The following is a 24304-nucleotide window of genomic DNA, read 5'->3' on the forward strand; positions in this document are numbered from 1 at the left end:
CACCTGGCAAGCTGCAGTAGGGTCTAGTCCCCTTCTTCAATTCTCCAGTTGCAGGTCTGACCGTACGCAGGGGGACAGTTTCCCGGTTGTCCACAATAAGGTCTAGCCTGAGTCTTCTTACTGCTTTTTCAGAATGATTTTTAAAGGATTTTCAGGATTTCTGTTTATAGTCTACTTTCCCCCTCTCGCTCTCTTGACTCGTGTCCAATGTATCCAGGGTTTAATTCTAGCTGCTTTCATAGCTGCGGGGGTGGAAAGTATGACAGTTTTCAGTCCTCTCCATCTGGGAGTCAAAGGGTTATTTTTCCCTCTTTAACTTATACTTTAACTCTTGGTTGGAAAGGATGAGCTTCTGTGATGGGAATGGCTTATTTTTTAAGACAAAGCAACGCTGGGCTTGAAGAACTTTGCTCAGTGTTTGAACTTCTTGTTTAAGGCTAACGTTTGCTTGCTTTTGATGCTGCTCCAGTGTCAATTATGAAGTCAATGTCACGGCCCCTCACAGTCAATGTCACGGCCCTTCTCAAGCTGTCTCCCTCTTCGCCCATTCTGGCCCCTTTGTTTTTTTCCTTTGTGTATTTGATTTATTTTATTTGGGCATTCATGCCACTAATGTCCATCTTGTCCACACTGGGCACACTGGTTCTTTTTTAAGAATCTTCTGCCTCTGCCGGGTCTTCTTCTTTTCTTCTTTCATCCATGTCTTCTTGGGCCTCTGGGTTGAGGGAGGTATACTGGCGATAGGCATTTGAAAGACGCTCCAAGTACGCTCTGGGGCCTCGGTGGCACCTTGCAGCACTTTAAACACTTTGGTCATATTAATTGACTTTTTCATACCTGCTTTCATGGCTTCTAACAGCAGGGTTTGATACTGGGTGAGGCGCTCTAGCACACAGGCGTACTTAATGGTTGGATCAGACAGCTTCTTTGAACTACGAGCTATTGGGCTAAATGGGTTTTTATACCATACATGTTACCCATGAGGCAGCACAACACTAGCAAGCATTTTCAGCATAGGCTAGAAGTGTTTGGTTCTCAGGCACAGTTTCCTGTAAACAACTTCGCTTCTCAAAGTGCTTGATAACACTTTTATTCATTAGTATGGGAAGACAAATTTTTTCTCTTTCTTTTGCTTTCTTTTTTTTTTTTGCTGATCTGCCTGTATTGCAGATCATGTTTCAAACTTTTTATATAAAACTTTCTGATCCATGCACCAGCCTTGTCTCTTTATTTATCTTTTTCAAGTTAAACTCACTTACTTAAACCTTTCTGCCTTACACTAGTCCCAATGACACACATTTGGGATAGGTTCGTCTTCTCCTTCTAGTTACATTTTCTTTATCTTAAAGAACTATTACATTATTGTGGCTACTTTACCCCAGGTAATAAGCTCCAGGCACAATCAGCTGCTTTTAATTTACCCTGGGGGCAACTATGGCCACGCTTCTTTTCTACAAATGTTTTTTTTTCTTTGCCTCTTGCCTTTTCTTTCTTCTTGTCATCCATTGGGAACCACACTTAGTATTATTTGGAGTTGCAACTAACACTAATTTGCAAATATCACATATATTTTATGATATTTAAGAAATCATAAAATATACACAACAAACTTTTTCTGCAATTTAACACAATGAATGGAAAGCACTTTTTGCATGGTAAGGCATGATGGAGCAGATCCAGCAATTATACTGCTCTTCTGGCTGAAAGCTCAGGGCTCATTAAAATCAAGGGACGGGCATACCCACACACGCAGAGTTCTAGGTCACCATTTTTGCATCGGCAACTCTATGCTGCATGAGTTCTGGCAGAAGGAAATCTAAAAGTCATAGATCAAACTCAGCCTCCTGTACACTGAGCTGACTACAAACATAGACACACAGTCCACAGCGATGAGAGTTCAAGTTTATCAAAAGCTTCACAGCACTGTCCATGGCAAGTCTTTGACAATTTAAAATTTTAGTCCATGTGCAGAGTGTCTCTAAAAAGCCCAGATGATGATGGAGGCAAACAGAGAAGGCTCTGGGCAATGAAGATGAGATGTTTCCAGCAAAGGCTCTCCACTTTTGCATCAGTTTAAAAAGGGGAAGTGTGGCCCTACACCCCTTCTGACAGACAAGGGCCTTTAACTTTTTAGCAAGGCCTCTGTCTAAACAGAGCGGCACAGCTCAGCTCTCTAGCCGTGACGCTTTAACCTGGGCAACTCTTCTGTAAATTTTATTTTACTTCTGTCAGGTTCTCACAGACATTTCAAAAACTTACTCTTTTTTTTCTTTTAACCTGGTACACGAAAGCACTGAAACACTGAGTGCCGAAACTCAGGACGCTGGGGGGTGATGGGCATCGCCTTATACTTGCATTTTTCAAGCAGCCATTAATCTTCGGGGAGGCGGTGGGGTGATTTGCAGGACTTTAAAGGCAAGCTTCTCAGTTTGTTTGTATTTGTAAATCCCAAGCTTAAAACAGGACACGATGAGGTACAGGGCAGCCAAATTCTTGCTTTGGCACGGGCAACAAATAACTCGGTTCAGCTTTCTTCGCTGGGGTCTCAAACAGGAAAACAGTCTTAATTTAAAGTTGTAACATCACTGACAGCGTCAGCCAGCCAGCTACACAGATTTCATTGTTTTTTAAGACAGTTGCTCCAATATCTTCTTTTCTTCTCAATCAGGTTGGGTCTCCCAGCTTACACAGTTTATTGCAGCTTTCAGGAGCATGGTAGTAGCGTGATTTTGGCTTGGCCAGGAACATGCTGTCTGGTTTCTCGGTCTTTTCAGCACACACACTTAGGCAGTGTAACACTGGACACTTAAATCAGTGAGATTTCTTCATTGCAGGGAATCCCACGGCAAAAGCTTAATGGTTACGCTCTTCAGAAATCATATAGCCGATGGTCAGTAGCTACAGGCTCTATGCAATTTTAACACAGTTCAAAGCTAAACACGGTTGCCTTGACAGAGATCTTCAATGTGGTCTTTCCGCTTCATTCTGCTTTGGGACAGTCTTATGGCACACTTTTCACTCGAAGAGGGGTCTAGCCTGTGCTCTGGGGGCTGATTCTTCACCTTTATTTTTTATTTTGCCTTCATCTTCTGGGTCTTCATTTTCAGTTTCCATTTCTTAGGGATTTCATCTCAATTAGGCGAGGTGATGATGTTGCACAACTCAGAACGTTGTGGGCAATTTTCCTGCCCCCCCTCTCTCGGCGCGCTAGGCTAACAGCTACTTCTTCGGCCTTACACTCTCACGCTCCCACGCTTTGTTAAAAGCCAGACTGTCCTGCAACATTTTTCTAATAAACAGCCTCAGATCTTTTCCTCTCAGCTCGACCTTGAGCTTTTTGCTGTTTTCTCTCTCTATTCTGAATCTTTTTTTTAAAAAAAACCTTTTTCCTTCTTTGTTTGACATACATCTCAAGGGGGTGCAAGGTTTGCTTCCCCCACCACCCATAGCCTCCCTCCTAAATTGAAGACAGACACAATTAGGGAATGGGAATTGGTCAGTGAGTAAGGGGTCTCACTGGCCGACACAAGAGGATTTTTCACACCACGCACTTTGCTACTGGCCTGGGCACCTGGACGGTCAACGGTATGCTTCAGAAACCGCAGTAGCCACTCATACAATCATTCTCTCCACTGCATCCATATGTCCCTGCCACCCACTTTTCCCACTTTTTACCAGAGCGGAAAACGGCTTCCCCAGCTTCCTCAGCTTCCTACTGAGTACTGGCGTGCTGGGTACTGGCGCCCACTCAGGGGTGTGATCAGGCCCCCCTTCTACCCGCAAGGAGTAGGTTCTTTTGTATACGTATACCACCAACACTGACCTTCTTCATAAGGCGGGGCCCTCTTTTTTTCTGCCCAGTGGCCTTTCTCCCTAAAGGCGGGGCCCTCTTTTTCCCATATACTTGCCTTTCTCCTGAAGGCTTCCAATGTGGGTTTCAACTCAATTGCAGCTGCGATACAGGCAGGGCTCAAGTTCCTTCCTCCGCTTCCCAAGGTTCTCTTGCCGCTCGCTGCCGTTTGGGCGATCCCAGTGCAGGCTTTCTCCCATTCACTCGACAAAAAGGTCGGTGGCGCCAAGAAAGGGAGGCATGCACCGAGCTCGTCCTCCTGGTGCGGCGATCAAGAGCAGGCAACGGCCACCTGTCTGGCTCAGAGCCTGCCACATCCGAGTCACGGCACCATTTATGTTGCAGAACCCAGAGTCAGAGAGACCACGGAGTGAAGGAAAAAGAGATTCTTTATTTAATGCGCGGGCTTAAGGCTGGAATCATTTCCAAAGAGCCAGAAGCCCCGAAATACATTAGCACATTGGTTTTATAGACATTGTGACACATATGAAACGGCTCCTCCTCCCCCTCCCGCGTGGGGTTGCAGTCCTCAACATTTCTTCTCCTAGCACTATTGTTTATAATACAAGAACTGGGTTATAAGGTAGCCATGATAAGGAGAGAACAGAAGAGAACAGCAGAGAACAAGATATACAATTGTATGACCTTTGACAAGATAAGGAATTCCTGTGTCTCGTCAGCTTACAACAATATATTCAAGGGAGAAAGAGCTCAGCAAGAACATGAAGCATGAGACTGCATGAGGCTACTTAGTCTGACCCCCGATATGGCTGCTACAATATTAAGTTTGGAGCTTTGCAAAGAATTTCTACCATGACAACAGGATTCTATTACGAAAAGAACTTGAATGGATTTTAAGGTTGAAAATTCTGACCCCCTCAGGGTCTTAAAAAAGAACTAGGGTTTCTGCCTCTTTTGTAAAGTTTAGGACTTCTGAGACACTCCCTAAGAACACGGTGCATGTCCAAAACTAGAAGCCCTTGAGACAAATCAGAGATAACAGGGATACAGCTGAAATGTTTAAGCATATTTGTATAAAAACTACTGTATAACATGTCACCAGTCACAGGATTCTTCTTGGAGACAAACCTTTTCGGAGATCTCTGCAGGCATTTTTAGAAATATTGAATAAGTATACACAGGCAATATTGGAGTGTGATTAATAGAATGCTTTTTAACTTGATTTTTTTTTCTAAACTGTATACTTGTCCTTTTCTTGCTTCTGGTTTAGGCCCTGAAGGAGGACGATATATATCATACAAAGCTGAAACGTGTTGGGCTACTTCAAGGAGTAAAACTATGTATTTGTTTTCAATATCCTGAGACTTTGTCTCTTCACTCCACTGTGTTAGCTTGGATATTCTCCAGTTTTGTTTGACCCTGACTCCCTATCTTTATTTTCAATCTTACATTAAGGGTCCTTAAAGTCTCAAAGCCTATTCCTAATCTTATATTAACGATCTTCCACAAAATGGGCCCACAACATCTCTGTTATGTCTATCTTCTTACCCCAATTAGTGGCCCATTTGCCTTGCCTATCATTAAGGTTCTATCAAACAAACTGGGACAAAGAAAGTATTGACATCTGTACTGTTCTTGCCTTTTTATTGTACCCTTCTGAATTGCTAACTGAATTGAGACCCCAAATGGGGCTTTATGCCTGTGCATCGGACTCAAATAGATGTTTGTTTGTTTTTTAAAAAATAACACCGTATATGAAGTCATCCAAACTACTGGGTGTTCTCATTTAAACCTATGAAGGGAGTTAGCTCTGGCCCTCTTAGGATACCCCCCCCCCCATCACTTGCTTTTCTGCTTCCTATGGAACTGACTGGAAGCCATATGGTAAGAAGGATCCTTTTTTGCAAATGTCTTGTCAGAACAGTTGTTTGGCCACTAGCATCAAATTTTGCTTTAAAAATAGACTTTAGATAGCTACAAATGTTGTCCCTCATCATGGATAACTGGCTCCTAACTTTAGCATCAGATAAGACAGTGTTATCTAGAAGTACATTTGTATTTTTTTTATCTTCTTTTATGTCTGAAATACTTATATTTTATGTTCTTTAAATAAATCTGTTTTATATTGTTTTGGCTTTATTTTGAAATAAACACATCTGCTCTACATTTGCCTGACTTTATTATAAGCTAGTGAATATTAATTATAGTCTAAAGGTGTAGGGATAGTGAGTTAGGAAAGGCTCTGTGCACTAAAACAGGAAGTTGTTGTCCTTGGTATCTTGGTGTCAGTTCTCTGATCTCTGTTTTATATCTGTGCTGTATTTACCTTGAAAAGAAAAGTTATTAATACATTAAATAATTCAAGAAAAAGTTGCTTAAAATGTATGCCAGTTCCAAATTACCACTATTCACTTTTTTTTCTAAGTATCCCTAAGTACTTTGGGGTTAAAATACATTAAGGAAGTACCAGCATTTAATCCAGAAGTTTAGGGTCAATGATAAAACTCAATAGCCTATTCTCTTTCTGATCCTGATTAAAAATGACACCAAAGATGTGCCTGAGTGAGTGAAGTAACTGCTTTTTTAGTAGAGTAACTGCTCTACTAACTGCTCTAACAATAACCCATACACTTACCTGTGATACTGACTGGTTTGGAGAAACAGATGTAGAACCAACAGAAGACTTCCTGATCTGATTGTCACTGTTATTGACGGCAGGGGCACCTTCCACACTTCTACGCAGCAAAATCCTCTGACTCATAGTATCATTGTCCTCCTCACTTGACAGCTCATCAGAAACGCCAGAGCGTCTGGTACTAACCTGAAAGAACAGCAATCAGAATTAAAGCTCGTCAACATCAACCAGATACAACTGTCTGTATTCATGCAGTCTGCTCGTGCTATAGTAACCAATCAGTAAACAAAAAAATGGCTTGATATCAGTACAAGCAAATTACTATGACAAAACAGACTCTCTCACACCTGCAACGAGAATACAAATACTACACATCTTCACAACTTTTCAGCAACAATAACATAATCTGCAGCATGATTAGAAACCTCTCCAAAGCAATGCACTTTGCTTGGGGCTATGAGACAGATGTCCGGGTTACTCTCATGGGGACCTGCACACAGCCAGTGTGGTGTAGTAATTAAAGAATTAGACTAGGATCTGGGAGACCTAGGTTCAAATCCCTGCTCACTCATGATGCTCACAGAGTGACCATGGACCAGCCACTATCTTTCAGCCTAACTTAACTTGCACACTGTTGTGAGGATAAAATGGGAAGGGGGATCCACATGTACCAACCTGAGCTCCTTTGAGGAAAAAAATATATAACAATACTAAAATAAATAATTCTGAGGTCAACCCTTCCTGCATCCAAAGTAACTTCCTAAATGTTGGAGCTGCAAGCTCTCCCCTTGAGAGAACTGGTGAATTTTAGACTTCACACAGAAGAAAAACAGCCAGGCAAGTGGAAACTGCTTTCCAGAGTATTTGATTTCTATGATTAAATAAACCATTGATAATTTTAAATGATCTATGCCTGCAATGCCAAAATTCATTTTAGAAGGCTATATTCCACACTTCCCAGAATTCTTTTTTTGGGGGAGAGTGAGTGAGCGAGAGAGATAAGTATCATTGCTCATACATATCAGATTTGACATTTACATCCGGTAAAGAAAAGCATCCAGCCTATATCTTACCGGGCTTTTTTCTACATTTAATGGCATTCCAGGCTCCTTGGACCTCTGCAAACTATGCTCAGATCTGGAAATTCTGCGCTTTGTCCCACTGCTGTGTTCGGTTTCAGTCCCTTTATCAGCTACCCGTTTCCCACTTTTCATCCTAAGAAAGGAAAAACCAACAGATAGCATGCCTTCTTCCTACACACTTTTAAAGTCAACGAACGGCTGAATTCCATATGGCTTCTTCATATCAAACTTGGGAGGGAGCAATCCTATGCGGATTGACTGTCACCTCCGAGCCTGGGGGCCACTGCCTATCCAGTGCAGGACAGGAGGAGTGGTGAGAGGATCTCCTCCTTGCTCCCACAGCTAGACAGCTGATTTCGGAGCGCAGGAAGGGGCAGCCAGGTAACACATAGGATGTGTTGTACCAGCACTTCTGACCTCCCTGCCCCAGCCCACCCCGGGAACACCCCTGCTCTGCGCTGCCCTTCTGAGCATGGGGCCGATCCACGCTGCCTACAAGGTGGCACGCGAGGGGGTGGAGGTCAGTTCTCCGGGAACCAACCTATCCTATAGCTGTCTAGCCACTGACCAGCGGCCATAGGATTGCACCCTGAAAGAATGAATATACACCTAGTTGCTTTTTCTTTTTTTAAGGGAACAAGTTTCAAATCCTGAGAGAGGGCAGGGAAAGAAGGCCAGACATATTTATATACAAGAGAAAAAAATATGTTACTATTTTTAAACCTTCTAAAATGCAAATTCTCAAAAGATGAACAATCAGAACAGAACAAATTCTCTGCCTGACTAAAAACTGTTTTAATTGTTTGAACATGATGTTTTATTCTTTTATCTTTGCTGTTCACCACTCCGAAATCTTTTCATGTGGAGTGGCATATAAATATTGTAAATAAATAAATAAAAAATAAAAACCCTGTTGTGGGAAAACTAAGGAATAACATCATCTCCCATTCCTCCCTGTAATCCATTGCAATCCTATATGTGTCTACTCAAAAGTAAGTCTCACTGAACTCAAGGAGACTTACCCTGGCAAGTGTGTATAGCACTGGAGCTGTAATTGTTTATCCCTAACAGTACGTAGAAAAACAGGGCAAAGACTACTCTGGCCACTTCATAGACAAATCTGTGTGAGTTTAGTAACTAAACTTGGGATATGAATGGGGAGATGCAGGTTTAAATCCCCACTCTGTCATAAAGCCTTGGGCCACAGACTAACTTACCTCACAGGGCTGTTGTAAGAACAGGAGGGAGCTGTTTGAGCTACTGCCCTGAGCTACTTGGAGGAACGACATAATAAAAGTGGACATGAGATGAGATTGAAAAGTTATGAGAGTCCAGCAACTCTAGAACAGAGACTTAAAGGACAATCTACTGACAAGCCCTCTCCACAACTGCAAATAACCCAAGCAGAATGAATGCTCTGATTTAGCCTTGTGCAATATGATATCTTGTCGTTAACCCTCTTTTAATGGGAGTTTTAACAAAACAAAACAAAAACATAACATAACATAACAAAACAAAACAAAAAGAACAAAATGTAAAAAATACAACAACATATTCTAAAATCTTCAGTTTCAAATACTACAATAGTTGGGAAGAAAAAAAAGGGGGGGAAATAGGTTACACATACACTTCAGCAAAAGCAGACCAAATATCCAGACATAAGTCCATCTGCAAGTTACACCTATATACCACTCTTTCAAATGTTGCTAGTGTTGTTAAGTATTCAGTCCATTGCGTTATAGGCGGTGGGCTTTTATCCTTCCAGTATCACAATATCAATCTTTTAACAACCAAAAGGGTGCAAAAAATCCATTTACGCTAACCATGTGTTACAGTCCAAGAAGCAGGTAAGTAATTTAAAAGAACATTTACATCCGTAAATATTAAAGAGCTTTCCAACACAAAATTTATCTGTATAATAACTTCCTCCCAAAAGCAGGCAGCCCTTGGGCATTTCCAAAACATAATGACTGCATTACACCTCCAACAATTAGCTGAATTTGACAAGCCTTTATTAAAAAGATGTTGTGGCATCCATTAGACCCGAAACAAAAGTTTTTGCTGAACAAGGCGTAACCGAAGATCCACTGAAATGTCTGAAACGGACACCAAGACGGCAGTCCATTGATTAAACAAAATAGGACGTTCCAAATCCGTTCCATTCCTGCTGTAAACCACTTGTATCATATTTATTCATTGATAATAAATGTTCGTAAACATGACTCTAAGTCGATGTATCTGATCAGTATTTCCAATAATGAAAGAGACTCTGAAGCAGTAAAAGCAGCAGGACCGAATCTAGACACTAACAAATGTTTCAGTTGCAAACACTGCCATTCCGCTGTAGCACGCAAACCAAATTTATCTCGCAAAGTTGAAAATGGCAAAAACTCATCATCAACCCCCACTAATTGATCCAAGGTAAAGATCCTTTTATCTGTCCAAGTCCGCCATAAAAACATTTTCTTACCAATTCTTAAATCTGGATTTCCCCATAAAGACAGTTTAGCATGGGAAAATGGATCAAACCGTAACTGACATGACATTATATGTCAAACTTCTCTAACTGCCAAAATTGTGGGAGGAGCTCTGTCTACCTTGATATGCCAAGAACCTAATGCCATCAATTTAAAGAGAGGCTCCAGACAAGAAGATTCCAACACTGACCAAGGTGGAAAATCTAATCTGAGTGGAAAAGACCAAAATTTAGTAGAGGTCAGCAAATAGGCCCGATGGTACATAGCTAGATCTGGAAAACTGAACCCGCCTTCATTAATTGGAAGTTGCATCCTTTTTAAAGCTATTCTTGGTGGAGAGGAACTCCAGAAGAATTTACAAAACAAAGCATTACGTTTTTGGAAATATTTGCCAGGTATAAGTATAGGTATCCCACGTATAACATAAATAATTCCCATGAATACTATTATTTTCCCTAATGGCACACACCAGGGATTCCAAACATAAATTGAATATCAATGGGGAAAGTGGGCAACCTTGTCTGGTACCCTGCCCAAGTAAAAAAAAAGAAAAGCTGAGAATAAACCACTAGTCATTACTCTCGCTCTAGGAGCTGAGTATAACCCATAATTATCATTTCAATTTTAATTCCTGAATGAGCCAACAATACCAACCGTACCCCTCCCTGCTCCTTCTGCGCAGTACTGAGCCAAAGAAGCTACTGATCCTGGATGAAAACTCTGGCAGCTCCTCTGCTCTGCTGATTTTGTCAAAGGAAGAGTAGGTAGAGCTTCCATCACCTCCTGCAAACTTGCGTATTTTTCTACATTAGAAAAAAACAAATTTTAGCCACGAATCAGAATTTAATAAATATATCCCCCACCTCTCCTTTTAGGATCCTTGACACACACTTCACAGGAGGATGGTGCACATCACCAAATGCTCAGTATGAACAAGAGATGTATGTTGCAGTACCTTTAGATCATCATAGAATGAAGATGAAAAAGTACCATACCTAGGGAATCTGGTGTGCATGTGTATGCCCACCCATGTACACACATACACATATGTGGAGAAGGAGAGAAGATAAAAGAAGTGAAGAGAATGAGTAAGATTATCTATTGTGACTATAATGACTGGTATTTCTATATATAATTATTAAAAGTAGCCTTATACCAGCAGATCCATATGGGTAATACCACGTGACCCCACACTAGCTCTGTACTGCTGAAACTTTTATTTCTGTTGGACCATAAGAAAACCATATCTCATTTTCCCCACTTGTGTTCTAGAAAAATTCTAGCAAAGGAGTAATGACCTCTGTTAAAAATGTCACTGTAACTGAATGAAGAATGTTTTTTTGGTCTATATATGTCTATATATGTTAAGAGTGAGATAGATCTCACTCTTAACCCCTTTCCCTCCACCACTCCTGGTCCTACCAAATTGGGGATTGATGGTGGGGCGAGGGAGCGTGTTAAAAGGGAATTCTCACAGCAGTGCTTCTGATACTAAAAGGGAGAGAAATACAAGTATATTGTTTCACTGGAGAAAAAACAGATGTATCCCTCCTAGAGTTGATGCTACCATGTTCTGCCAAAACCCAGAATTGCAATCAAATGACGACAAATATAAACAAGAAGTCCAAACCTATGACCTCTGGCAGAAGTCTCAGACCAAGAGATATTACCAATGAAAGAGAAAACACAGACACAATTCCAAATAAATATATTATGAGAAAGTTAAAAGGCATTTAAAAAAAAAAAAAGCTATACACAACAATACACTTAAACAAGCACCTAAAAGCACCAATTTCAACAAGTACCTAAAAATAGGGAAGCTTGCTCCTGCCAGAAGTTACTTGCATTTTTTTCTCACCTCCTTCTCCGGCCAATATTGCTTCCATCAATTCCTGAGGTCTTAGTTAACTGAGTAGACACTATTTGACAGTGTACAGTCCCCATCAGTAGCATAAGGCACAATGGTCCGAGAATTTCACTTGCGCTCACAACTGGTAACATGGAGTACAATACAATTGCTACAACTGAAAACAAAAGAGTATATCAGTTGTCTAGCAGGAGTTTTGTTTTAGTAATATGAATATAATTGCTGGGGGAAATAATCATGCAAATACAAAGATGAGAAGAGGTGATTAGTGTAATTAGCAGCTGATGTCACAAGGCACTAAGGTCGGCCTATGCAGCCTTGGCTCTGTTTTTCCCCTGTGTAATACTTATGGGGGAAGATGGAGTTAGATGGATTTCTCATAGGTTGAAGGTTAATGCCAGACCAAATGCAGGCCATCAACCTCCTTTCCCTCAAAAATGTCTAGGCTAGCATCAGATAACAGCATAGTCAAGCAGTTGTTGAGACCCATGTCTCAACAGGAGACCTGTTGATGGCCACCAGAACCCCCAGATCCAGCTGTTCCTCTTCCTCATTTCTGCCCACTAACTTGCCCTTTCTGGGAGTGTGTGGCAACACTAAGTGAGAAGAAATAACCACTGCCTGCTTATTTGGCAGTCTTCTCTGCTTATTTAGGTGGGAGTGGGGACTGGCCTCAGAGCAAGAGTATGAGTGGGTAATAGTGCAAGGAACAGGGGAGACCTGTGAGGGGATCTTGCTGAAGTCCCTCAAAATCTGCAGCCAGTACTATTCTCATTTGTATTTTTCCCATCTGGGCTGTCAACATATTTAAGGAAGAGAAGACAGACATGCAGTCACTTGAATGTGGCCTAAAAAAGGTCCGCTCCAACTAGCCAGATGAATTTCCATCTCAATCCAGTTTTCTTATGAAGAGAAGCTAGGTATAATTCTCCATTAAAGCAGCTGTTTAGGATTCACTAAAGGGTTTGTTTTAACCAAAGCTCAGTGCAGAAGGTAGTTTTTACACACACACACACACAAATGCACAGACACAAACAGTAGAGGCCAAAATCTAGTGATCTACAGAATCTTTTCTCCCAACTTCACTCTGTAGCCAACTAAATATGAATGCATCTACAAGGCAGATCAGTGATTACTTTCCAAGAGGAAAGGGGTAGAGTGAATACAGTTCAATTGTAATTCCATCTCCCTCCTACCATCTAGGTGTAGCAGATTTGATACCTCATCACAGTTTAGGGTTTAGCTGTCATTTTGTCCTTCCTGCTGTACTGAATCTTCTGAATGGTAGTAGGACTGAGAATATTCAGAACCAGAGTCCAGGAGGCCCTCAAGGTCCTCAGAAGGGCAAAGATAAAGTAGGGCTTTGAAAGTACTGACTAGTTTCTGTATTTAGAAGCAAAATTTTCCATAGATTTTGAGTAGAGAAACCATTCAAATTCCAAATGGGGACTATTAATCAGTGCTTCACACTGTGTCACCTAATTACAAAATATCCAGGTAAACTGAAATAGCACATCTCTATTGGACATTTGTTGATCTAACCACAGCCTTTGACAATGGACAAAGACCACTTGTGGGCCAAACTATTTTATACTAATATAGACTTCTGCTTTTGTGTTAAAAAAATTCTACACCCAATGTAAATTTGGGAGTCATGTTTAGGATCAGTGGTTATTTGTTAAATGAAATTCCTTCTGTCACAGTGTACATCAAGGATGCCTTCTAGCACCTTTTCTTGCTGGTTCAAGTAAAGGCAAGCTCTCAAAGCAGTTTACAGTAATATTAAAACAAAACATCAATTTAAAGAAATCATACAAAAAAATAAAGTTTAATAAGTGACCAAACAGACATAAATAGTCCATGGATGGCCACAACATGTGAAGAGTTTGAAATAGTGGAGAGTCCTATTTAATAAATATTTTTCTTAGAAAGAGCAAAAAAAGATACACTTATATTAGTAACTTTTTAAAACGTCCATGCAGTTCACAGCCTTTCCTCTGGCAGAAGATGGTCATATGAAGGACCTGACAATTAAAACATTTACAAGAACGGTCGCTGTCCACATTTTATATGGAGCCAAACTGGGGGGATCTGATCCGAACTCCTTGGAAGTGATACAAAACTAGTTCTTTGTGTCTCCCAAAGTTTAGATTCCATCAATTAAGTCTCAAATATATAATACAAAAGTAATGTGTTATTTAAGGCTAAACCATAATGCCTGATAACAAGCTCTCCTAAGAAGCGTTTGCTTAAGTTAACCTCGTGTAGTTGGAATAAGCAGTTTGAAGCTTTGTTTACAGTTTGTCAATGGAAATCCTGAAAGCAGTTGAGCCAGGCACAAAGAAAAGCTAATCAAAGGCAATATTCAGAAAAGGATTCCCAACTGAATGCAGGGATTCTTTCCAAGTCCTAGTTCTTACCCTGATTGGTACTGCATTGATAATTTCCAACAAAATTACTAGCATGTCCCTCATTTAAAAAAGCTTTTACAAAACCTGAATAGAAGATGAAGGTCAGGTAACAATGAGTTAAAATCCATCCAGAAGCACAGCTGTCCACTCCACATAATAGAGCTGATGTGGTTTATGTACAATGATTTCTATGGTCATAAGGTACATAAATCAATGACGTGACTACCACCATATCCAATTGTTGCCTCCATCACCATCACCACTCATTGGATCAGATCCCTTTTAAAGTTGGATAATGATGGAAAACATACATACCAGCAGGATTTTATGGGCCCAGTATACTGATTGGGTCTTCCATCCCACCCACAAAAGGGGATACAATCTTGCCTAAAAACTGCATATGTTAATTATGTTAAACTGTTATATTAAAATGGGCATGTGTCAAATTATTATAATTTAAATAGATATACAATACATCTCATCACAGTGGAGAAGATTGTGACCAGATCAGGTGACTTCATATCCCCATTTGGACCTCTCTGCTTTAAGTATAAGGCATAGTGGGAACCTCTTTTTTTTTACAGAGGGCCATTGACCCACAGAACAAATCAATCAGGGGCCACACACATATACTAAGATGTCTGACAGAGTGCCAACAGGTAAAGCTTTGCCCATAACTGTATTTCCATATTAGAATAGGCTTAACCTGTTAATTCCTGCCTGCTGCGTAGCTGTTAAAGGTACAAAAATTAGCTTAAGAATGATCCAGGAATTCCCTTCTCCAGATGGGTGCCTGTACGACTCTAGCTTTTTCTCTACAGCATGATTTCTCCAAATGTCAAACATAGCTGAGTGAGTTACTGCCTAAAAACACTGAAAGGTGGGAGCAGGCTCATTTCCCACAAAATGATGGGTTGGAATGGCGCCTGCACATTTTGCTTCATGTCACTCATTCTACAAGTGTTAGGGACTTGCTTTAAAAAAAAAGAAAGCTCACACCCTGGCATGGCACATTCACCAGCATGCCTCCTCTTGACAAAGAGGAAAGTGAAAGGAAATTGAGCACGTGAAAAGAAACTAAACCGGAGGAGAGACATGAAGGGAATAGGGAGAGAGTGCTGGAAAGCAAGCTTAAGGGGAGCAGAGAGGAACCGTGGACTGCTAGTTTCCACCAGGTCCTAGTCACTGAAAATGAGCTACAGGAGCAGGTTGTCTCTCAAAATAACTTCTTTTAAAAGATGTCATGAAAGAGACACACCACCAAGCAGCAAAAGCTAAGAGTGATTTATGTGGGACTCATCCTGACTTCTGGGTCATGGCACAAGACAGTCAGACTCTGCATCTGGAGCTGGTTCATCAAATCTGATGGATGTCATTCATCAGATTAGTTAGACAACCCTAAAATAAGTCACCTTGGTTTTCTCTTCAAGTGATTCCAGCATAATCTGTGCCCCTACTCACCTTGTAGGAGGTAGAGAACTAACAGCCATGTAAAAATACGCCAGGAGGTCACTTGTATCCACCAACGGCTGAACAATGGGAAGAGCACAACCCGCACAAGCCCCTTCCTTGTAAGAGATGTCCAAGGGATTTCAGGTTTAGCTTTGGCAAATGTGGAACCTAGGAAATATGCATGATGAGCATAGGCAGTTCAGCTGGGAATTAGGAGAAATCCATTTGTCATGACTTCTTCACTACTCAAGCCCAAACTACCTTTAAAAATATGATCATGGAAAAATGTCAACAAACTTTGCTATCAGGCCTAGTCTGTGTGATAGCAAAGGGGGAGCTGACATGATTGAATGTACCTTCATACAAAAAAAGGGAAAAGGCTAAACGTCTGTCTGAAATATAGGCTGCAATCCTGTCCACACTTACCTAGGAGCAAGTCCCACTGAACTCAATGGGATGTACTTCTGAGTAGAATGCATAGGATTGCACTGTTATGTTTCGATATGCAGGGGGAGGGGGATGTACAGAACAGCATTCAATCATTTGAGCCCCCATCTGCAGTCTGAAGTGGTATAGCCCAGACAGGGGAGTTACACCAGGCCTAAGAAATATACATCACATAAAATTGAATGAAGTATCTCACTCATCACACTGCTTCACAACCATGCAAGGAGAGCTCTTCATCTCCATGTAACTTGGCCTTTTTAACAAATTTAGTCCTACCTTTGGCTGTCTTAGGTCCATTTTGGCTCTTAGCCTTTGAAATAATTCATAACATAGACAATGACATCTAAAAAGCTTTCAGGCTGCAGGGAGCTGTTTTAGGAGGTACTATTGTGGCTCTGATCCTATCTAGAGTAGTGGTTCCAGAAGATGGTGCTGGAGGACTGTGGTTTGACCCCTTGGCCTATGGTGTATTGCAGGATTCCATCTTGTTCACCATGCTATTCAACATCTACATGAATCCACTGAGAGAGATTGTCCAGGGATTTCGGGTTGGACGCCATCAATATGCTGATTTCACCCAGCACTCTCGCACACGCGCGCTCTCGCTCTCTCACACACACAGGCTGAGACGTAATCCATGCAAGACAGAGGTATTGTTGGTCAGTAGGAAAATAAAGTTGGAATTAGGTGTTCAGTCTCTTCTGGATGGGACTATACTCAACTTGAAGGAGCAGATTTGCAGTTTGGGTGTATTTCTGGACCCAGCTTTGCTGCTAGGTTGTCTGGTAGCCGCTGCGGCTAGGAGCACTTTTGACTAGTGCACCAGCTGTGTCATTTCTTGGACAAAGCATATCTGGCCACCATTACTCATGCTTTGGTCACATTAGATTACCTTAATGCATTGTACATGGGGCTGCCCTTGGACTTCAGCTGGTGCAAAATGCAGCAGCCAGAACATAATCTGATGTTTGATTGTTGGAGTATATCACTCCAGTTTTGTGAAATCTGCACTGGCTGCCAATTCATTTCTGGGCCCAATGTAAAATGCTGGTTATTAACTATAAATCCCTAAATGGTTTTGAACCAGGTTACTTGAAGGACTCCCTTTCCCACTCCCGCCCCCCAAAAGCACAACTGGTCCCAGCCCTATTGATTTTCCAATGAACAGCAAAAACATTTTTACTTTACCAAACTTTTGGAATGTATGGAGATTTTATTATTGCCCCACCCCACCCCGGATATTCCTTACTAGCTCTTTTGTTTTATTGTTGGATAATTAGCATAAACTGCCCTGAGGGTCCAAAAGGTGTGTGGTTGAAATTTCTGGATAAATAAAATAAAAACTGTACTAAATATCATACTTACACAACAGATATAATTACCTGCCCTCACAGACCCATATAAAACAGGGCTGTTTTACACAGATAACATGACTCACCAGATACAAATGCAGTTGTTCAAACAGTACCTACCTCTGATTAAATCAACATCTATCAGGTCAGGCTGTATGTGGCCTTTCTTTTTGGGTTTGTTTTTGAAGCCCTACAAATTTAATCATAAAGAATGAGTAGAGTAGATTTTGTGGTGAATATAATAGGCTGTCTCCTTGGATGTTCCCTGTTCTAATCACAGGAACAGACTGGTTTACTGTTATTCACTCATATCCTAGCACAGGGATGGGGAACCTCTGGCCCATAAGGCCCACAAAGGTTCCCCATCCAGTCCAGCACCTTCTTTCCCTGGCCCTTCCCATTCTGCTACAGAGGGGAAAGCTCTTATCTCCCATCAGAAGCTGATCAGAGATTAGTGCTTTTCCCTGCTTAGCACTGAGAAAGGCTCCTTATCTCCAATCAGCTCCCTGGGGGGTAGAGAGGGGAAAACTGCTGAGTGATTCAGTCCTGCTTCCTTCTCAACCTTGTCCTGAACACGCTTGTTCTGCTTACTTCTGAGGAGACATGATCCTCATGCTTACTCTTGAGTAGACATGCACAGGCTTGATATTTGGGATACTATTTGAAAGTGCAGCTAAGTGATTCGGTCCTGCTAACTTCTGAGTAGACAGGCCAAGGCTTGCCCTGCTTATTTGTGATTAGACATGCTGCTCATGCTTATTTCTGAGTAGACATGCTTCCTACTATAAATCAGTAACAATGGAATGGGGGGGGGGGCACAATCTGGATTTTTACACACACACACACACACTTTTACTTTTGGCCCTGCCCATCACTGGAACGCACCTAAGAGCTTCTCCAAACTAGAATCTGCTCTCAGGGCAAAAGCGGTTCTCCACCTCTGCACTATGGTTATATGTATTCCAAGCATCCATTCAGAGAAGCTTTCATTTTCTTTTCAAATACACCAGCTTTTTAAAGCTCTCTTTCTTTTATATATAGAAATGTGAAAATGTGAGCGAAGTGTGTACTTAAAGGTATTCTTACATGAGAAAGTCTGGGTGAGATTCTCAAATCAGACATGGGGCTTTTGTAATTTGCACTGTTTCCTGTTTCCTCTACCCCTACAATCATTCAATCCTAGCTTGCTTTACAAACTACTGTTCCTTCTGTCTAATATGCCCACCATCCAGAACCTACCTACAAAATTCCAACACTGCATTAAACCTGGGTTTGCATCCAGTGCTGGCCACTCCTCTGAGTGAAGACATCCACCAGTGAAATGGGAAAGGGGCATTTTTTATGATTCCACCCTCCATCCTGCAGCCTAACATGCACCCATCAAATCTGCTCCGGAGGTTCCCCCAACTCTCCAGAGGAGGTCTGGGGGGGGGGGGGCATAACTGAAAATTGCCACCACTGTTCCGCTAGTGGACATCTTCCATCAGTGGAGTGGCTAGCATTGTCTACAGCCCCTAGAGTTGACATTATAATATTAAAAAGTCATTCATGTTATGTAAATACAGTTGATTTGCAAAATAACTGCAGGCAGATAATATGAATATTCATGGAAAATAATTTGGATTTTCGGGTCCAAAGAGCAACTCCCTGTTAATAGAGTTGAAATTTTCTGTAGATGATCTCTCAGAGAAATAAGTAGTCCTTGGATCAGATCAGGGCAACTCTAAGTAGAAATATCACATCCAACTTAATCCTTATGCTGCAGAGAGAGGCTGGATGAGGGGATCAAGGCGGTGAACGCCTCCCTTGAGGAGGGAGTGATGCCATCAGCCCTCAAGGAGGCAGTGATAAGACTGCTCTTAAAAAAGCCCTCCTTGGATCCCCAAGTTCTGAACAACTTTCACCCAGTCTCGAATCTGCCTTTTTTGGGCAAGGTGATTGAGCGGGTGGTGGCGATGCAGATGAAGGCACACTTGGAAGAAGCTGATTATCTAGATTCATTTCAGTCGGGCTTCAGGCCTGGGCATGGGACAGAAACAGCCTTGGTGGATGATATGAGGAGGGCTCTGGATAGGGGTGAATGCTCCTTCCTTGTTCTCCTCGACCTCTCAGCAGCTTTTGATACCGTTGACCACGGTATCCTCCTGGACCGCCTGGAGGAGTTGGGCATTGGAGACACCATATTACGGTGGTTCCAGTCCTTCCTCTCCGGCAGGTACCAGAGGGTAGCACCGGGAGAGGAGGTTTTGGACCCATGGCCACTCACTTGTGGGGTGCCACAGAGTTCCATCCTCTCCCCGATGCTATTTAACATCTATGTGAAGCCGCTGGGGGCTATCATCAGGAGGTTTGGGGTGCGGTGTCATCAGTATGCAGATGACACGCAGCTCTACCTCTCGTTCAAATCTTCACCAAGGTTGGCCATAGAATTCCTTTCCAAATGTCTGGAGACGGTGAGTGGCTGGATGGGGAGGAACAAGCTGAAGCTGAACCCTGACAAGACCGAGGTACTTTTGGTGGGAGACAAGAGGAGGTTGGGGGATGTTGACCTAGTGTTGAATGGGGTACAGTTACCCTTGAAAGACCAGGTCTGCAGCTTGGGGGTCATCTTAGACTCCCAGCTGTCCATGGAGGCTCAGGTGTCGGCTGTGAGCCAGACAGCGCTGTACCAACTCCATCTGATACGGTGGCTGCACCCCTACCTTCCCGACCATCTGCTCCCATCGGTAGTACATGCCCTGGTCTCCTCTCGTTTAGACTACTGTAATGTGCTCTACGTGGGGTTACCCATGAAGACAGTTCAGAAGCTGCAGCTGGTACAGAACGCAGCGGCTCGCCTGATTAAAGGCAGCCGCCGGCGAGATCACATCACTCCAGTGCTGAAGGAGTTGCACTGGCTACCAGTTGTTTTCCAGGCCAAATTCAAGGTGTTAGTTTTGTCCTTTAAAACCCTCCAGCAACACCAGATAGGCCGCTCAACAAGATCAGCCTCGGATGGCCTTCTCTCTGTCCCATCAGCCAGGACAGCTAGGCTGGTGAGGACGAGGGAGAGGGCCTTCTCTGTGATGGCCCCCACTCTGTGGAACTCCCTCCCTAGGGAACTCCGCCATGCCCTCTCTTTAATGAGCTTCCGCCATGCATTAAAAACGTGGTTGTTCAGGCAGGCATTTGGGGTGGACTAGGGTAATTTTAGAAATGTGAATTACGTTCAATTTAATGTTGAATTTTATTGTATAAACTGTTTTTATTGCTGTACATCGCCCAGAGTGGATGGGAGACCAGCCAGATGGGCGATTAATAAATTAAATAAATAAATAAATAAAAATTACGAGCATACTTATTTCACATGCAATTCTACTTGTCAAAGTACAACACATTTTCAATTCTTTCCAGACCCATAAAACAAAGAATCAGTGAGTTTACCAAAATAATTTGCAAAAGCAATATTTACCTTCATCTCAGTCTGTTCTATAGACTTTTCCCATATCTGCTGATCATAGGCTCCAATCTGAAAAAGAGCTTTTATATTTAAAACAGTCTTTGGGAAACTAACCTACTTCCCATATACTACTCCTGTCTCCAAATCCAAAATATTGACAATACAGTCAAAACTAACATTGAGGTGTTCACCAAATTATTTCCCAGGACACTTCTATTTAAGAGTACACACATAAAAAGGATCAATTGAGCCCCCCCCACACACACAGATTACAGACATTTCAATATATTACTAATGTAGGAAGTGAGATGTCTCCAAAATGTTTAAGTATTTTATAGTCATAGGAAATGCTGCAAGACTCAAGGGAAACTAGATTGTACCATTTATCATTAAGCAAAAAATATACATAACTATACTTTGTACTTGCAGCATAACAATTCTCACACACCCAACTTGGAGTGCATGTGCTATACACCCATATTACAGAAAGCGAGACTGAAGCACAGAAACCACCTATTGTAACTTGTAGAAGTAGCAACAAAAACAAGAAATGCTACTTTGCAGTACCATGTAATAAACAATATAAAATTTCTATATAACCTGTTTCAAGAAAAACTATGGTATAGTTTTAATTACAGCCAACAGAGCCCAGAGACCACATGCATCCAATTAAGTCTTAAAGGATGACATTTACTGGGCTCAACAAGCTCCAAGACCAACCTTCTTTTGGTACCAAGCAATAGCATCTTCATCATTTGAGGCCATCTGGTATCTCAGACATCAATAACAAAACTATCTGTATAAAAATAAAGAGAACAGCATCAATCCTGAAATCTTAGGTACATATCAAGAGAGAGCAATCTTAGTTTCATTTTGGATGGCTGTCCTTGGAGATGTAAAATTTCTGGAAATTTTGAAGCCGGGGGGGAAAAAACACAGTTTTTCTGAAATTTTACATTTCTAAGAACAATCAGCCAAAATGAAACGGAGATTATTTTTTCCCAGGTTTTTTTCTGAAACCCCCCCCGCCCGCCCGCCCGCCCAGAAATTTGGGGGGAAATGAAAAAATAAGCAATATTTACCTTTTTTTTATCCCTCTTGACAGATTTAAGGTCACTTTGTTGCTTTAGGACAGCTTTCTCCAACCTGGTGCCCTCCAGATATTTTGGATTTCAGCTCCTATCAGCCTTGGGCAAGATGGGCAATGGTCAGAAATGCTGGCCATTGCAGCCCAAAACATCTGTAGGGCACCAGGTTGAGGAAGGCTGCTTTAGGCATTTAAAGCAGCCTTTATGTTCCTAAAGTTATATTATGTATAACTTAGTCTGCTCATAAAATAATCATTATATTTGAAAATATTAAAAAGTGAACTCAGTTGGTTATTGTTTGAATAAACTATACTATAAATGGAATATACCAAACATGATAATTTTATGAGCAAACCAAGTTATACACAACATATTTCATAACATAGTTCCTAGTTTATGTCTGACCAACAGGAAGGCCTGGCATGCTATGGTCCATGGGGTCACGAAGAGTCGGACACGACTTAATGACTGAACAACAACAAAAGGGAACTTCAAAGCAGTCCCTGAAACATGTGAATCATTCTAGAAGCCAGAAGAAGCAGGAAGAACTGGAGGCAGAAGAAGACAAGTCCAGAAACACAGGACTCTTTAGAACAAAACCCAACCTGTCAAGAATGTATGTTGTCTTCCATATTATGATATGGTGACTCTATTCACATGTTGGGAAACGCAGCATGACTTGGAGCATCCCAAAATGTCTGTCAGTAAAAGATACCTTGGATCAATAATTTTAATAAGAAATGGGGGAAATAACTATGCTGAGAATCTTACAGAGACCATTAAAAAACATTTTCCCCATGGCTTCATTATTCCCAGACATTTTACATCTCTAGTCTGTCTATAAAAGTATTATTACATAGTTTTTAGAAATCGGGGAGGGGGAGTAAACGCTTGGTAACAGTATATAAAGACCTTGTCTTAAATTCTAAAGGAAAATGTTTCATAATCCAAAGCTGTGCCATTTTTCAGAAGAAAAAAAAAACAAAAATAGCCCGGGGGGGGGGGAACTGGGGGGTTTTCCCCTGATTTTTCCGGCCCTTCACATCTCTAGCTGTTATTTTTTCTGTTGGATAGGCGATGTATGGCTTGCTTTTATTATCATAGTTGTGTACCATTCCGTGTATTTTTAAAAAGTGAAAGAAAACTTTTATGAAGAATCAAGTAGTGGCGCAAGGATGCTCCCATGCCACGCCTGCCCTCAGACTTTTCTTTGGGGCATTCCTGACTCAATGCTTTGAGGCGTTCAGGTTGGCCCTTAACTTTCGCCAATCCTCTTGCCCACTCACGGTCCCCCACCCGCGCCCCAATCCTCACCCTACTCGGCCACGCGCGCCCCATCTCACACCTCCCTTCTCACATACTGCCACGATCAGCAGTCTTCCTCCTCAACCTTCATCCCTCCTACTGCCCACCCTATCCCCCCCGCCCCTCACCCTTTACCCCATCGCCTCCCCACCAGCCCTCCCGCAACCGCCCGTCTCCCTACCTATCCCACAAACTCACCGAGACCCAGCCCCTGACCTCCACCGCTCAAAGCTTCTTACTGTTACCATGGAAACGCGGGGAAGTTGGAGGGGAGACCAAGCTCCCGGATCGGGGAGCGGGCTCTCGACTGCATCTGCCTGAACCATCCCTGTTGCGGCAGACAGCACCAGCCAAGCGCTGCATCCAGTGATCTTTCAACGCAACTCTTAAGGTAAGTGGGAAGTAGGCAGCAGCAGTCGAGCGCCGAGCCTTAAGACGCAAGCGGGCGTAGAAGAGGGCCCCGCGCCGAGGCTACTGACGTTATTAACGCAAAGGGGGAGATGAGGCTCTTCCGGTGAAGCAGCGCTTTGGCCTAGTGGGGCTGGCACCAGCAAGCAAGGGTAGGAAGAAGGGAGCTGCCGTGGGAACGATCGTTCAAGCTTCTCTCGCTCATAAAATGCACAAGGCGCAAGAAGAGCCTCGTAAGCGACCCGTCTGCGATAGGGAGTTGCTTATTGGCGCCTGCCTGGAAGTTTCGTTAGATTTGCAACACGTAAGGTTTCCCCTACCAGACAACAGGGGTGCCCTCCAAGCGAGGATACGGGTTTTGCCTGTTTAAAGTCAGTCCGGGAATCCATCGTTGTCTGACCAATGAACCGAAGTAAAAAAAAGAGCAAACCCTTCCGTACTTTTCGGAAAGCTACTCTTGCGAGTATTGACCCGAATCAAGTGCACGCTATTGAAAGAACCAAAATAAATATTTTTACCGGGGGTGGGGG

At 42.2% G+C, this 24304-nt stretch overlaps 1 protein-coding gene across 11 annotated transcripts in view; it reads right to left on the bottom strand.

Annotated features, from left to right (window-relative positions):
- PHTF1 (putative homeodomain transcription factor 1) overlaps positions 1 to 23714 on the bottom strand; it is a 75797-nt gene extending 52083 nt beyond the window's left edge. For 4 of the 11 annotated variants that reach the window (XR_014790670.1, XM_084853479.1, XM_084853485.1 and 1 more), the window contains exons 1-9: positions 23565 to 23714; positions 21694 to 21769; positions 20986 to 21042; positions 17655 to 17724; positions 15745 to 15903; positions 11864 to 12029; positions 10665 to 10808; positions 7520 to 7661; positions 6447 to 6632 (exon numbers count right to left, since the gene is read on the bottom strand). Coding sequence is in view for 10 of the 11 variants with exons in the window: in XM_084853479.1 (XP_084709605.1) it covers positions 6447 to 6632; positions 7520 to 7661; positions 10665 to 10808; positions 11864 to 12029; positions 15745 to 15903; positions 17655 to 17724; positions 20986 to 21042; positions 21694 to 21738 (969 nt within the window). In the remaining variant the exon portion in view is untranslated. Of the gene's footprint in view, positions 1 to 6446; positions 6633 to 7519; positions 7662 to 10659; positions 10809 to 11863; positions 12030 to 15744; positions 15904 to 17654; positions 17725 to 20985; positions 21043 to 21693; positions 21770 to 22666; positions 22760 to 23564 lie in introns of all 11 variants that reach the window. The other 7 variants (XM_084853480.1, XM_084853486.1, XM_084853482.1 and 4 more) reach the window with 5 other exon arrangements.
- Positions 23715 to 24304: the final 590 nt, after the last annotated feature.

The sequence above is a fragment of the Heloderma suspectum genome, chromosome 4, assembly GCF_057233095.1.
Source record: "Heloderma suspectum isolate Gila_16-S chromosome 4, 16-S_ref, whole genome shotgun sequence".
NCBI lineage: Eukaryota > Metazoa > Chordata > Lepidosauria > Squamata > Helodermatidae > Heloderma > Heloderma suspectum.